Source organism: Propithecus coquereli, unplaced genomic scaffold (assembly GCF_000956105.1).
Source record: "Propithecus coquereli isolate 6110/MARCELLA unplaced genomic scaffold, Pcoq_1.0 Scaffold25, whole genome shotgun sequence".
NCBI lineage: Eukaryota > Metazoa > Chordata > Mammalia > Primates > Indriidae > Propithecus > Propithecus coquereli.
In genome coordinates, this window is record NW_012148063.1 from 3,869,839 (window position 1) to 3,886,468 (window position 16,630).

The following is a 16,630-nucleotide window of genomic DNA, read 5'->3' on the forward strand; positions in this document are numbered from 1 at the left end:
TGCTAGGCCTGTGCTTTCTGAATTGACCTTCTGTGATAGTTCACCAGTGTCCTTATGGCATTTTAATCAGGGCAGTCCATTCTATATAATTAAATGATAATTTGATAACTTTCTTATTTATCTAATTTAGCTAATTAGTTATGAGACGACAGTCTTTACCCAGCACTTGTGGTAAATGTTCTCCACATAAGATTTCTTAGTGAACAGCATCATTTGGTTGAACATTTTCTTATTTTAAAAAGATGTGAAACTAATTATAATGTTGATATATATAACTAAATAGTAGATATCCCTAAATGTTTAAATCGTCTTTAGTGTCATTCTGCTACAAAACTTAGAAGGTAAAATTTGGAAAAGTAAAGGAAATTATTTTTAGTCCCTCTACTCAGACGCAACTACTTTTAACATTTAGCTATGTTTTCTTCCAAGGTTTATTCTATGTACATTAAAAAAAAAGTTATGAGCTTGATTTTGGTGGCTTTGCCAACTCAACTTTGAGCTCTGTTGTACATCTTCAGAAATGTGTACTTTTTGGTTAAAAGCAACATCAAGAAGATCCAAGATGCCTTAAATAATATATGACATCATAGGAAAGTAAAATATGTAACTATATGGGAAGAAAAAACAGCAACTTCTTCTTCGAAGTCAATACTTTAAGTGTATTAGGATAGTAGATAGTACAAATTGTGATATGAAGATCTTATAAAGTGTTACAGAACTTCAACTTTTAAGTACTGAAAAAGGGTAGCTGGCAAACTGACATTGCGGAGCCATTTCATTAGTCTTTTTTCCCCCCTGTCTGTCAGATATTTGATTCGAGTGGCAGCCATGGATTTTCTGGAACTCAGCTACCTCAAAACTCCAGTAACTCCAGTGAGGTAAACGTTGCTGTAGGTGGCAGCCGTCTCGTTTGACACCGATGACCCCGGGGCTAACTGAGTTCAGCTGGTTCAGAATCTGTACGCCGATCTCTTAAGAATAAATTTAGAATTAAAATGGTCCTAGAAGGGGTAACTAAGAGTACTCCATGAATGCCAAGTATTTTTGGAGGTATCTAAACTCATGATAATGCCATCTGAAAATTAGTGACATGACAAGACAAAAGTCATAACGGCACCTTTCATTCATCCTGCCCTGTTCCTCAGCAGTTCCTCCTTTGAGAGTTTGGTGGATCCAAAATTGCGTTTTCCGATCAGGGTTGTCAGGGCTCTTCACACAAATGGCATGTTCTGTGCTGAGTGTCAGCGACCTGTGTGTCTCCACATGCCCTCAGGTGGAGCCGAGCATTAGTGTCCCTTTCTAGTCTCCAGAATTGCCTCCGACCCAGCAAACCCTCAGAACTATTTCTCAATGAAGTCCCAGCGTGTGATGGAGATGCTTCGGGCGGGCTCGTGCTTCCGTGTGCCTTTCTCAAACCCACACCGCCCCTTGAAGCTGTGTTTCATGTTACTGATCTATTTCCCTAACTTCTCCTCCACCAAATCATTTTATCTTTAATTTTTTTCCCCCCAACAAACCTCTAAGCTATTTGTTGAGGTCGAAAAGCTGACCGTAATAGGCTTGGACAAACGTAATATGCCTTTGCAGAAACAGGCAGTATTCTTTCATAAATTAATGGGGATAATTCAGTGAATTGGGAATTTAGTTTGAAAATCCTAAGAGTGGTGGAGCGTTAGACACTGTGGCAGGTCCTGGGGAGGGGAGTGAGGTCCTAAAATATACAACAGAGACAGCCACGTGTTCTGCCCCCACGTGTGGCTGGCCGCAGCCCGCTCAGTGTGCTATTGATGAAACTGCTCCCTGGTGGTAGCTCTGCCTGAGGTGCCCTGCTTCCTAGAGGACGAGCTCAGAATGGGTCAGAAATCCCCCTCTCCAAATCCTGTTCCCCTTCACCTCCCATCCCCAGGGATCAGGGTGCCAGAGGGTGGGTTACATGATGGAGCGTCTCGTACGGGAGACCTTGCCATTGGAGTTGCTCCTGTGTTCTGCTCTCCTTTTGCTAGATTTGACCAACCGTGGGGGAAACCATATCCAAACTTTCCTTTTTATCAATCATATCATCAAAATGGCATTTTTCCTAATAAGTAATTTCCCTTCCCTGCACCTTTGTTTCCACACACATGGAGAGCTTGTTTCAAAATCCACATTAAATTGCACTGTCCTCCGGGAACGTCACTTGATTTTTGTTGTTTCTGTATCACCATTACTTGCTTGGTTCTTACTGTGTACTTTTACTGTTGGCCACCCTGTCAGGTGTGTATGTCAGGTTCCCCAGGAAAGCTTGTGATCGGGACCCGTGGTCTTCATGGCTTATGTACCCTATGATTGTCTCTATGTTCTCAATCTGTAGCGCACCGCCAAGGATGTAGTACTCGCTTAATAAGTTTGATGATTAATTATTTATATTAGATGTAGTTGTTTAATGGTTGAAAAGAACTGTTTGATCTCCAGTAAAAGCCCATAAATTTAGGGTCGTATCTCTTCCTGCATTATGTAACAACTTAAAATTCTTACTTTGAAAGTTAAGAAATTATATCATCAAAGCACTTTCTGTTAACAGATTTTATGTTGCAAAATTTGCAAATAAATTTTGCTAAAATAGCCATTAATGGTGAGGATTAAGCTTAGTGCTTATTTGTATTGGGCTCAAATTACCAAATTTATCTTCTTGTGACTTAATCGACAAGTCCCATCAATGCTCTAAGGGGTGAAAAGAAGGTATTATTACTGCATCTGTTTTTTTTTTTTTAGCATATGTATCTAAACAGTATTCCCATTTATTTTAACTAAGCATTACTTCTGATGTAAGGACACTGAAGAAATTCCTTTCATTTATAAGACTATTTTCATTGGGCATCTATCCTTTTTGTGCTGCAGTACCAAGATAACTAGGTTCAAATTGAATGGCAGATAGAACTAAGGGTATAAATTGTTTTTTTTTTAAAATATCTTTAGGACTTAAAATTCTGCCTGATCTGACAAAATAATTAATATTTCACTGGTTTCCCTCTGCTAATCATTCTTGGAGAATATTTATAACCTGCACAAACCCTCTATTTTTATACCGTAAGGACATTACGTCCATTTGTGTAACACAGAGAGGCCATTGTGAGGGAGGGGCCGTGTGCGTTTTTAAATATTCCACTCTAATTGGTGCATCGTGTAACGGTCCAGCAGTGAGTCACCCTGATTCGAAATCTGTTAAGGTTGGGATAAAGCCAGTCTTATTTGAGCATTTTTAAAAGGACACTTTGGCTAGCCAAAAATGAAAGCTTTTCATAGCTACTTCTTGATGAGTAATAATGAGTCTCATACAGCCTTTGGAGGGGGGTGTTTGTTATGGAGATTGTGACAACAAACCCCCCACAGAGCCTCGGGGTGGCATCTACCCCAGAAGCTTCATTGCAGAAACTGTGGCAGCCCCTGGGCCTTGGCCCTGTCTCCTGGAAAATTGGCCTGGGGTGTCCTGACTTTCTGTGGCAGCGAGTGAATGAAGTACTGTCACATTAGTCATTAGCTCCAAACTGAAAACAAAAATACCTTAATGTTGGTTTCTTAAATGGAAAATACGAATGAAACACCTTACTCTCGACCACAGTATGGTCATCTGTTGCAACAATATTTGTATGGAACCCTCCAGAGCCTCCATACGTACACATAGGCATATACAGCTAGCTAGCTAGCTAGATGGGTCTTTGTTTTCCTTTCGTATCAACTGATATTTGGGCATTAGCCCAAGAAGGAAATAGACACTTTCTCCTCTATGACATTTTACTGTCGTTAAGAAAACGGAGAGCATGCAACTCCCTTTTGTGTTTCTCTTCATTTCACTTGCTAATAGACCTTCCTTTTATCAGCCACTGTGGTCGTGGGGGCCCGTTCCTGACAGCCAGATTGTGATTTTGCTAGTCACTTCCCTTCAGTGATCCAAGTAGTAATTACGAGGCATTTGATCCCAAAGCATCTGCTGTGAGAACACACGGAGTTTCAATTTTCTCTCCTGGCTACATACTGAGCCTAAGCGGTGTGACATGCGGTCTCAGGACCGTTAATGTAGTAATAATAAATGCTTCTGTAGAAGCTGCCCTACAAGGAGAGCCGAAGTGATTGGCAAATGTTAACTAGTCAGTCCATGGTGGCCATGGCTACAGTTTGGTGACGTTCCCCTTTCATGATGGCTGGTCACAGCTGGACCGAAAGGTGATCTGAGCAGCAGTGGCCACCACAGTGCCCCAGGGTGATTCTCAAGCAGTTCTTTACAGTGGCTGTCACCGAGTCCCAGGGGTTATGGCCAGTGCAGGATAATGCCACAGTGCAGGCTCGGCCTCGAAAACCTGTACAGTTTCTGTCTGTCCAATGCCATTCTTCACATCAGTCTCCCAATCTCCCCGTGAGGCTGCCGTTCTCAACCCCTGTTAAAGGTGAAGAAATGGAAGTGCAGAAACGTTAGATACCCGCCCTAACAAGGCTGGGATTTGTCCCGGGTTGTCTTTCTACTCTTACATTTTTGTGCCTCTACTTTCATGCTCCGGGACCTGGAAACTTCGAGTAGTCTGGTTGGGAAAGGTTCTTTTTTTTTTTGGAGCTAGGTAGGGAAGTGGAGTAGGAGGCAGGGTGGGTCCGCAGCAGTCCTGACAGGGGTAGCCAACCGTGGAGTTCGGAGTCCATGGTTAAAAGGATTCGTCTAACAGAGCACCTTTGAAAAAGGCATTAAGCTGAGAAAAGGGTTTTCCAGACGGCTCAATTTTTTGTGCTTATTTTCAAGATTCTGTGTTCCTTTTGTGAAAAGAGTGTAGGAAGATGTTTTATCTGACTTACTGAAACCAAAGCATGTGTATTTTCAGCTTGGATAGCATTGGCCCCTCTGGAGGGAATCCAGCCAACTTTCTCGCCAGTGGGCAAAGCTTACAACACCCCAGGAGATCTGTCAGCAACAAATAGCCTTATTCTTTTTCTAGTTCTAATTAATTAGTTAATCGAGTCCACATTGCTGATGCTTCCTTTGAAAGTTTTACCTTTCTTGAATCGTATACATTTGGGGGATATGGGTGTTTGTGTATGTATGTGCCTTATACACAGAAAAAAATTACATCTGAATTTTCATTGAGGGGTCTCATGAGAGGGTCTGAATCTTCGATAAGCATCTTCTCTTCTGTCACTTACTGGATCTTAGGTCAACCTGTAGACTCAGAAAACGCGTGGTCAGAGCAGGCATAGCACAGCCTTTAATCAAATATAGTAGGAATATTCTTTTGTCCTTCCTTCCATCCCTCCATCTACCTGCACAATTTTCTCTTGTCCAGGATTTGTTCCCCTTTAATAATCTGTTAATTTCTCTTCCTGAAACTTTAGAGAGTATTAAGAACTTGACCCTGTATAAACAGATTGGAATAAGATACTACAAATGGACAGCGTTTGCCTTCCATGCCTGCAGATGACCGGGGATTGCTAGTCGTGTCTGGCTCAGTGCTGGGTGTGTTCTGGGTTCGGGGCCCCCAGTGTTAAGGACTGAAGGAGACTGAGAATGCTGGACACAAAGCCCCTGCTGTCGTTCCTCTTATCGTCGGGGACAGGGGACCTAGAAATGACCACGATGTGAGCTTGGCTTTGCTCCGTGCTATGCCCGGGACACAGGAGAGTGAGCTCGTGCCATTGGGTGGTGTTGGGGGTGGTGGGCAGAGGCGGCAGAGAGGGGGCAGCATTTTGAGTGGGGTTGCAGGATGCGTGTGGGCTGGCACTGCTGCAGCCAGAGGGAGTGGGGCGACCCGGCTCCAGGGCAGGAGTACCGCTCCTTTTGGGGGAATGTCGGGTGAGCGGTTCTGTTCAGCTGGAGCGTGGCGTGTGTGGTGGCATAACGGAAAGAATCGGGCAATTACGTTTGTGCCCATTTTGCGGGGAGGTGACTGCCAGGCTGACATTTTTGAATAGTGCAGTGGTAGTTGGCACAGGCTTCCAGGGTTCGAATCCCCGAGGTACCTCAGTCACTGGTTGTCTGAACTTGGGCAAGTTTCTGAGCCTCACTTTTTCACCTGTTAGACAGGGGTCATGACGGTGGGTGTCCATCTGAGAAGGCGGGTTGTGGGTGCGGAGTGAACTGACAGCATGTCCAGAGTTTGTTTCATCCGGCCCATGAAGTGCCGTCTCCCCTCAGTGGACGGCGCGGGTGGGGGGTGACAAGGGCAAAGCTGTGAATCCTTGTTCTCAGGGCTGTTCCCACCGATCCTTGCTCGGGTACGTTTTCCCTGTTCTCCAAGAGCGGGCATCAGGTTGCTCCGCAGCAGCCGCTGGCCCCGCCGGACCTCGTCTGGGCCCTGCGCTTCGTGTGGTTTCTTACTCCACAGCGACCTCTGCTGGGGCTCCAGTTCGCTGCTCGACAAGCGTAGCTTGGGAGGCCGGGCCTGTGCCTTTAAGGCAGCACCTGTGTGTTGCCAGCGCACCTGGTGGAGAAACGTGATCTACCTGAGACGGGACCTCTCAGAAGAGAGTGGTGCCCAGGCCGGTTCCTGGCGTCCATGGCTCCAGGCATCTGCTCTGTCTCTTGTTCTTTCGACTTAGCATCTGAGGGGTTGTTTTTTCTGGCTGTGATCATCCTAACAGGAAAATGTGCTGAAAGTGACAGACCCGTGACAGATCCAGAAATGTCACTTCGAAGTTGAGCACCACATTTTCAAAAAGACAGCACAGAAAGATTGGTTCTTTCCTTGCTTTGTCGTTTTATATTTGTTTACTATTAATATATCTATTCTCATGTTTATGAATTTATTTATTTTTGAGACAAAGTCTTACTCTGTCACCCTGGCTAGAGTGCAGTGGTATCATCATAGCTCAGTGCAACCTTAAACTCCTGGGCTCAAGCAATCCTCCTGCCTCAGCCTCCCAAGTAGCTGGGACGATAGGCTTGTGCCACCATGTGTGGCTAATTTTTCTATTTTTCGTAGAGATGAAATCTGTCTCTTGCTCAGGCTGTTCTTGAACTCCTGACCTCAAGCGATCCTCCTGCCTCGGCCTCCCAGAGTGCTAGGATTACAGGCATATGAGCCACAATGCCCAGCCCTATTCTAGTTTTTAAATCCTATATTGGAGGATGTTTCACTTTGTGTTTAAAAATTCATGGAAATCACAGTAAAATCACCCATCAATGATAACTGTAAGGGATGATGAGTGATATATAATAATGTGATCATTTTGAATCTACAGGTAGTATTTTCTAACGTGTAAGGTCTTTTGCATATATGACCTCTTTTTGCTCACAAAAGCTTGTATTGTTAATAAACTTAAGTAATTGTATTAATAATGTCCCCTTTCACAGAATAGGAGCTGAGGCATAGCCATGTTTTGTCCTAGGCCACGCTTTGCTGGTTAAGGGGTAGCGTCTGTGACTTTGATTTCAGATCCCCAAATCTCTTCTTTACCACCATGTTAATGCAGGAACCTAGCCAGAGAGAAATGTGTCTGAGTTGCTTAAGAAATGTTTGCTATTTTTGTTATAAATTATAGAAGTACGTATTAGCATGAAGTTGTCAAATTGCAAAGGTGTTCGCAACTTGGGAAGGGCTCCTTGTAGGTGTTTTGAGGTGATTTTCTAACAGCATCTACGTGTCAAGTAGCTGAAGGATAGAGAAAAGATTTCCCCAGGACTACGGGTTAATTTTGTAGAACCGTAGCATTGAGAGAGAGACTTACATAACCTGCAGTTCATGCTTGGGATGTAGGCAGGTGTCAGTGGCCATGGATGAGAGTGTGTCTGGAACTCCCTGGGAGGCTGGAAGGGGGGTTGGGGCTTCGGTGCGGGTTTCAGAGCAGCCCCTCTCAACCATGATTCTAGAGCAGAGAGATTGGATGTTCAGTGGCCTTGCGTGGAGTACAGTGTTCAAACTCGGTGTCAGTGGCAAGCTGGCACAGCACAAGGAACGAACACACAGGGCCAGGAGTCAGTGACTTTCAGTCATCCTCCCTTGGCTTCAGTTTCCTCTGCATTAAACCAATGAGGAAACATGGTCTGCCTCAGAGGGCTGTGAGAAGCCGGTGATGGGAAGCGTGTGAAAGAGCTTACTATAAGTACTCCATAAATGAAGAGGACATTCTTTCAGTAGTTCCTTTCATTTGCTTATCGAATCTGTCTGCATTTTCTTTTGGCATCTGCAAACAGGTCGATGAGCTTCTGCATATATATGGTTCAACAGTAGATGGTGCTCCCCGAGACAACACGTGGGAAAGCCAGGCATATGTTCACTTTCAGGATAATCAAGGAGTTACGGTTACGATCAAGCCAGAACACAGAATAGAAGATATTCTGACTTTGGCGTGCAAGGTAATGGACTTTGCTGCAGACGTATACTTCTGAATAGAAGCAATCGTTCATGTTGCATCCTGATGCCTTCTACCTCGTGTGGCGTTCACAACCTCACTTTCTGTAGTAGGGACCGTGTTAGCACATTTATTAGTTAACATATTTATGAGCATATTTATTAATTCGCCTTCTGTTCCTCATCCCTTTGGAAGAATGAGTTGTTAGGTCAGGTTCCCATGCCTTCATGAAGAATCGGAGCTAGTCTACTGAAATTCTGTATATACTTTTTAAAATCTAGAATAATCAAGGAGTCTTGTTCTATAAGAAGGTGACATAGACTTCAAAGTAGTTTGATTTAATCCTAAATAGTTTGACCAGATTTGTCTGGGTTGAACAAGTAAGTTGATAGCATTCACAGTGGCTTCATGGAGATTAATATAAGATGATGTTTTATTCATTACTCAAACTGGGTTTTATTCCCAATCTGAAAAAGAAATTTATGATAAATCTTAAAGAGAGCCCTCCAAGAGGAAATATATCCAGCAACATCAGATCAGAGCTTTTAGACCACCAGGTGGCGTAGTACGGCTTAAGTATTAATATTTTTAAGTTTCCAGAGAAAATATAATCAAATATGTGAAATGGTGAAAAAAAGGCATATAGAGTTTGGTAACTCTTAACCGTGTACATTTAATAGATGTGGATAATGTTTAATTTTAGTTATCCTTTTTCACTTTGACTTAGAGCTTTAGGAAACTATATATTTTTATATGTAGCTTATATCCTAATAAACTTAATTTCCTTTTGCTCCAGTATATGAGGTTTTTATTCAGAAAACAAACAATGTTGTTCTATACCAATGGTATCAGCTATTAAACTGGTAAATTTTGTAAGTGATAGAAGGTGTCAGAAGTAGTGGGTTAGTTAGACCCAGTTGGAGCATAGGCCTGAGATAAATTTCTCACTGTTAAAAGTGTGTATGAGAGAGAAAGAGAAGGTGAGGTTGTGTGTGGGTGTGCGCACGCGAGCGTGTGTGTGTGTGTGTGTGTGTGTGAGAGAGAGAGAGAGAGTACATGTGTGTACACATTTTCCTTTTGAAAAGTGTTTGGAATAGGAATTTCTTAATTCTGAAGTCTGTAGATTTGTTCACATTTTACAAATTTCTCTACATTAATAATGGGAAACAAAGTTAGGTACAACCAATATATTAAAGAGATAGCATTTGCTGAGATGGTAAGAGACCTACTGTTAGATAATTCCACTGTACTTCTTAAAATGCATCTCTTGCCTTTAGTGATAAGCAATATCGTTTAGAGAGAACCTTAAAAATAATTATATGTCCCCTCTTTTTTGCATACAAGTATTTAAATTTGAGCTGTTATAATAGGTTTAAACTCAGCAAATTATATATAGTATTCTTTTTTTCCTTTTGAGACAGGGTCTCCCTCTGTCTCCCTGGCTAGAGTGCAGTGGCATCACCATAGCTCACTGCAACCTCCAACTCCTGGGATCCAGTGATCTTCCTGCCTCAGCCTCCCAAGTAGCTGGGACTACAGGCACACGTCACCACACGTGGCTAATTTTTCTGTTTTTCACAAAGACGGGGTCTTGCCTCTTGTTCAGGCTGGTCTGAAACTCCCAGCCTCGGCCTCCCAGAGTGCTAGGAATACAAGCATGAGCCATTGCTCCCGGCCTGTATATAGTATTCTTTTGGAGATTTCTACTTTTATTTTTAATCAGCCTGCTGAACAGTGATGAATATGGCAGGAACATTTAAAATTTCAATAATGGTCTTTTTCTTTATAGATGAGGCAGTTGGAACCCAGCCACTATGGCCTACAACTTCGGAAATTGGTAGATGACAACATTGAATATTGTGTTCCTGCGTTGTATGAATATATGCAAGAACAGGTGAGTGTGCATTAGCTTTAGAAAGGGAAATCTGAACCATATTCCTGGCCTTTTGATTTTGAAAATGTGGTTTTGGAGAAAAATTGTTTAAATTTGGTATCTAGTCAGGAAGTAGTGTCCATATAAAGGGTATCTTAACAGCTTTTTTGATTTATTATGAAAAAAAAGTGTCAAAATAATTTTTTAAGATATTATAACATCAAATCCTTTGATTTTGCCATTTTTTACCTTTTGTAGGTTTACGATGAAATAGAAGTCTTTCCACTCGATGTTTATGACGTACAGCTCACGAAGACTGGGAGTGTGTCTGACTTCGGTAAGCTAAGGAGCACCCTTGTCAGAGAAGCGTGTTCTTCTTGCCTAGTTTGCCCCAGTGTGTTTGGACATTATTTTTTTTCCCTTACATTCACATTTTCCAAATATATGGATATAGTTTCTGAACTTCCTTTCTCTCCCTTCATTTCCATTTATTGATATTAGCAGGCTAAAAAGATAGCTATCAATATTCTCGAAAAATGCCAAAGTAATGAAAGGAGTGAATATAAAAATTGATATGAAATTTGAAATGATGGCGAAAGTAATAACACAGTGAATTTACTGTGCACCAGACGCTGCCCTGAGTGGGTAACTCCTGACTCACTGACGGTTCTTCTCATCGCTGTGTCTTTGCTGCTGGCTTCCTCTTCCCACCTGCAATGCTACCCCTCACCTGTCTGCACCCCCTACCCCTCCTCCCTGCCGATAGAAATCCTACTTGTCCTTCAAGAACTAACAAAAGGCCTCACTTTCTTGAAGAAGCCTGACCTGATTGCTTTAGCTTCTCTTCTCTCTTACCCGAGTTTTTAAGAATTAAGGATCAGCACTTCCAAAATCACTTTGTAGCATTAATTCTTGCCTTTGTACTTGTCTGTATGTACACTGGGCTCTAAGCTCTTTATAGACTGTGCTCGTGTCCCAAAGTTCATTCACATCTGTTATGATCTTTCACCATAGGAAGTCAGAGATTAGATCATGATCAGTAAATATCTCCACAGCAGCACTATTATCTTGTTAAATATGTTGCTACAACATGTTTTTTTCCTTAGATTGACTCAAGTCAATGATATGTTAAAATGACATGTTAAAATTTCCTTTTTGTTATTTGTTCTTTGTTTTTTAATTTATAATATCTGCTTCGACCCCAATGTTTTGTTGGTTTTTCCCCTGAAGCTGTCTTAGGCTTTTGTATACTTCAACTTTAAACATTTTAAGAAAATTTTTAATTGTGGTAAAATACATATAACATAAGTTTATCATCTTAACTACTTTAAAGTGTACAGTTTTGTGGCATTAAGTATATAATACATTGACATTGTTGTGCTGCTATCACCACCATCCATCTGCAGAACTTTTCGTCTTGTCGAACTGAAATCTGTACCCTTAAACACCAGCCCCCTATACTCTCTTCCCCCAGCTCCTGCCAACTACCCTTCTACTTTCTGTCTCTGAGTGTGACTGTTCTAGGTGTAAGTGGAATCATACAGTATTTGTTTTTGTGTGACTGTCTTATGTCACTCAGCACAATGTCCTCACAGTTCACCCATGTTGTAGCATGTTCCAGAATTTTCCTCCTATTTAAGGCTGATTAATATCCCATTGCACGTAGGGACCACATTTTGTTTACCCATTCACCTGCTGATGGATGCCTGGGTTGTTCCACCTTTTGGCCATTGTGAATAATGCTGCTATGAACACGGGTATATGGTCTCAACTTTTGAATAACGTTGTGTTCTTCTTATATTACTTAAACCTTCTGATAGGACATGTTTTTCTTTTTCCACCCCTGCTAGATATTTGTGCTTTCAAAATAGTTGTAATTTAGACTTGCTCAACATACCGTACTTATGAGAGTAGATGTTCAAGGAAATATTGCTGATTGGGTTGGAGAAATTAATGGGTGTGGTGAATTTAGACTTTTTTTTCCCCTTTTACTTTCATTCCTAGGGTTTGCGGTTACGGCGCAGGTAGACGAACATCAGCGTCTCAGCCGGATATTTATAAGTGACGTTCTCCCCGACGGCTTGGCTTATGGGGAAGGTCTGTGTGGCACTCCATGTGTCTGTTCGCCCTTAATTTGAAACTATGGAATGCAGTCTGGCTAGTGAGATGTTCTTCTTACAGTTTTGTCAAAATGGTTTCTCCTGGAATTTTAAAGAAAGTAAACTTAAGAGTTTAATCGAAAATGCATATGTCTATATATAGAGAGAGCCTTTGTGTGTGTGTGTGTTTAAAAGAAAGAGTGTATATTCATGTGTACAGATGGAGGGAGAAAGAGAGTGTGAGAGACAGACAGACAGAGATAAAACAAATGTTATTTCCCAGGGCATTTAACATCAGAATACTAGAAGAAAAATTGTTTCTCTTTCAAACAATTTCTTCTAATATCAGCTCTGACAGAGCTAAAGTTTGTTTTGTTATCAGTGGCATCTGAATACTATACGTTTTTGTGCTTGTGGTGCTTGCTTGCATTTTTTTTAAGATAGGGTTTCACTATGTTGCCCAGGCTGGCCTCGAACTCCTGGGCTCAAGTGATCCTACTGTCTCAGCCTCCTAGATGTCTGGGACTAAAGGCATGAGCCACCATGCCTTGCTGGTGCTTTCTTTGAAGAAAGCAACAAACAAAACAGTCCCTAAAAGTACATGGTTTGAGTTTGCAGCCTTCTTTGATCTCAAAATATTTCTCTCAGTAATCTGTCTCTGTCTTTTATCTTCCTGGTCTCCCTTCTTGGTTCTCAGGTCTGAGAAAGGGCAACGAAATCATGACCTTAAACGGGGAAGCCGTATCTGATCTTGACCTTAAGCAGATGGAGGCCCTGTTTTCTGAGAAGAGCGTTGGACTCACTCTCATTGCCCGGCCTCCGGACACAAAAGCAACCCTGTGTACTTCCTGGTCAGACAGTGACCTGTTCTCCAGGGACCAGAAGAGTCTGCTGCCTCCTCCTAACCAGTCACAACTTCTGGAGGAATTCCTGGATAACTTTAAAAAGAACACAGCAAATGGTAAGGCTTTGTTCTGTCCTCCTCCTTAACTGCTGCTATCGACAGCCAATAGTTTTAGGCTGTAATTTTGCTTGCAAACTCAGATTATTTAAGCTGTTCAAAGAGTGTTTTCTAATTTATTAGAAGAAGAACACAGATGCCAACTGGAGTAGGTTTTATCAAAATTCCATGCATTTTAGTAATTATAGCACTTTCATGAAAATAGGAAATTATTATTTTTGCAAAAAATAACATTTAAAAAAATTACAGACTCTTTAAAAGTAACCCACAATATTTAGGATAGTAGTTGCTCTGTGATTGAAGGCAGATGAAAGCCTACATAAATGCCAAAGTTGAAAGATTTTTCTAATTTAGCTGAATCTAAGGCAAAACAATTTTGCAGTCATCTGTTGGGGGGCTTAGAACAACTGATACAATTCAGTTCTTTACCTCTTTTATTAAGTACTACTTTCTCAATAAACAGCAAACTTTGAATGTAGGTCATGAATTTTAAAACTTTGAGAAGGCCTAAAAATGAAAAATTGTATGCCAGTGTATTTTTCTTAAGGTGAAATTTGCATACGAGGAAATCATTTGAAGGTTTGAATTTTTGAGCCTATCATTCATGCATATTTCATATCTTGCAGTCAAGTAGATTAGAGGCTCCAGCTAATCCTCAAAACCTGTCGTTTCCCTCCGTGCCCCTGGAGGACGCTGGTCAAGCTCTACAGGAGACCAAACACGGGGTCTTTATCCTGGGAGAGCACAAAGTAATTTTTATACTTAATTACGATGATAATGGATTTCCAGTTGAAATCTCTTCATGATTACCAAAAATGAATGAAAAACACAAAAGAGAAGTTGTGAGGATGGATTTAATTATAAAGGAAGTTTATTAGGTCATTTTTGGAATTAAAAAATCAGATGGTAAGATTTGTGATTCAGGGAGGTATCTAATGCTTTCTCCTCTTCTCTTGGGGTTTCCCTCCAATTTAAAATACCATTAAATTGCCTATTGGCATATAAAAGCGAGTGTCATAAAACAAAAATTATGATGGAACTAATTAATTACTTGGTTATATTAGGGCCATCATTCAGCTACCCTGGGCCGCTGTTACGGCCCGAGTGTTCCGTGTAATACACGCGTGTGTCCATTTGTTGGATTCATTACTCTTGAGGGATGCATTCGCTATCTGTGTTATATCTCTATGTATTTTATCATAATAAGAGATCACTGTAGAGTCTGTAATACTTTTGGTACTTGCAGGAATGAATTCCTATAGACAGCAGCAAAGGGGGGGCAACACATTTACTTTTTCATTTTTGTTTTTTCATAGCAAGGATCGAGCAGAGGAGTTAAACTTGTTTACTACTTTTTTGCAAGGAAACTGAATAAAGAACAGTCCTGGATATGTTAGGCAGCTTTCTATTGCTCGTCCTGGGTGGCCACGCTGACAGTTTAACCCTTTAAACTTACCTGATCCCTCCAGCGAGCTCAGTTAGCAGAGTGGTGACAGCGTGTGTGCACATCTAGTCTTCCTGCAGGTGCCTGCGCGGCCTTGGTTCTTGCACCACCAGCCAGGTGGGAGCCCGTCCTGGTGTCCTGGCAGCCTGTGCTCTGTGGGGGTGACGTTCTCCCAGGCAGCACGCTGCCCCCCATGCCCTGGGTTTACTGTCTGTCCCTTTCCTAAGCTCCGGGTCACTGTTCCATAGTGCTGTGCTTGTGTTGGAACCCAAACAGCTATGACGGACTGTTTTCCCAAACACTTTGCAAACACGCATTGTTTTTCTTTTTGAAGTAATTGTGTCATTTATGAAGAAAGTGCTTGTGAGTGAACAATTCAGATGGAATTCCTTCCACTTTGAAGGGTTGGGGGAAAGAAGGTAAGGGTGGGTAGGTGAGAAATCGAAGGCCAAAGGAGAAACAAGACCAAGTCTCTCGTTCGTATGGAACAGCACGATTACAGGAGGAGCCTGCGCTGATGGAAACTCTGAGAGATGGTGGTGACGGGAATACAGGCTTTGAGTCAGAACTTTGGGGCAGCCCTCAGCCAGTGCTCCGCCAGCTTCCTCACCCCTGGGGAGTCAGGAGTGCAGGCCTCATCTGCAGACAGGCCCTGGGATCGAGTCCCCGTCGCCCACGGCAGCCGCCCCTTTGCACCTTGCATGGGCTTTCTGTCTGTCTTGTCCCCTTCCCTGCTTTTTCATTTGGGCTTTTTGGATCACCTTCCCCATAAACCTCTGTACCCAAGTCCTTGGCTCAGACTCTGCTTTGGGGGAATCCGAATGAAGACCCCGAGCCTCAGTTTCCTCAGTGGGAGGTTGAGGTCCTCCCCCTGCCCCTGCGGGCTGCTGTGAGTTTGAGGGGTCCGTGTCTGTGGCGTGTCCAGCCCAGCTCCTTACGCGGCAGGAGCTCTGAAAACGTCATCCTCCTTCTCTTCCTCTCCTTTGCCGCTTCATGTTTTATTAAAAATTACTTTGATTTGCTTTTACAATGAATTAGAAAACAGTAATCCTGTTTTTTTACTAACAGAATTAAAATTTACACAAATAAAATTTAAATGACTTTGAAAAACAATTTTTAATACAACTTGGAATTATATTTAGTGAGAATCACTTCAGAGTCTGCCTTTCCCTAAATTTCACGTTTCCTTGACATCCCTGGAAGGCAGTCGTGTACTTGAAAAGAAGGAACGTTGTTCCTTCCCAAGAAGGCAATCCTCTGTCTGTTATAAAACCGGTGAGCTAGAACAGATCTAGAAGAGAAGACCCGTTTCTTTAAAAATAGAAACTATGAGAACATCAGAAGGGGGAAGAACAAGAAAGCCTTAAAGCGGTTGTTTTGGGCACCTCTTGACCATCCAAGAGGAATAATTACTGATCCCCTCTGAGTGCTTGAAACCTGCGAAACCCTGAGAACAACCGACATGGAGTTCAGGGCTTTGGGTCCACTTTTATTTTTGGTGAGGTTTCCAGAAATTTATGTTGATTAGCTTTGGTGTCTTGATTAGATTTGAGTGAAAAACAAAATCAGTCTCTCTCTCTCTCTCTCTCTCTCTCTCTCTCTCTCTCTCTCTCATCTCTCTCATCTCTGTCTCTGACTGAAAGAGGCGTCAGTCACAGCGGCGGGTCCCAGGGCAGTGGCTGTGGGTTGCTGCCCAGGTTCTGTGCATTTCCAGAACAGCAGCATCCTCCTGGTATCTGGCGTTCGTCGATGCGTGTGATGTTTAGGGACACGGGTCTCGGGCTTCATAGCGCAGAGACGCACCTGATGAGCTTACAAAAATGCAGACTCCTGGGTCGTGCTGTCAGGGCGCCTCCTTCAGGAGGTTTGGGGCAGTGCGAGCTCCATGGTGAGCCAGCGCGGGTGGCTGGGTGCTGTCGCGCAGCAGTGGCGGGTGGGTGCGCTCG

General features: G+C 42.5%; 1 protein-coding gene across 1 annotated transcript in view; it reads left to right on the forward strand.

Moving 5' to 3' along the window:
* LOC105812402 (T-lymphoma invasion and metastasis-inducing protein 2-like) overlaps window positions 1-16,630 on the forward strand; it is a 466,869-nt gene that overhangs the window by 392,207 nt on the left and 58,032 nt on the right. Inside the window, 5 exon segments of the mRNA XM_012646833.1 lie at window positions 8,150-8,311; window positions 10,097-10,201; window positions 10,439-10,517; window positions 12,185-12,277; window positions 12,977-13,240. Coding sequence (XP_012502287.1) covers window positions 8,150-8,311; window positions 10,097-10,201; window positions 10,439-10,517; window positions 12,185-12,277; window positions 12,977-13,240 — 703 coding nt within the window.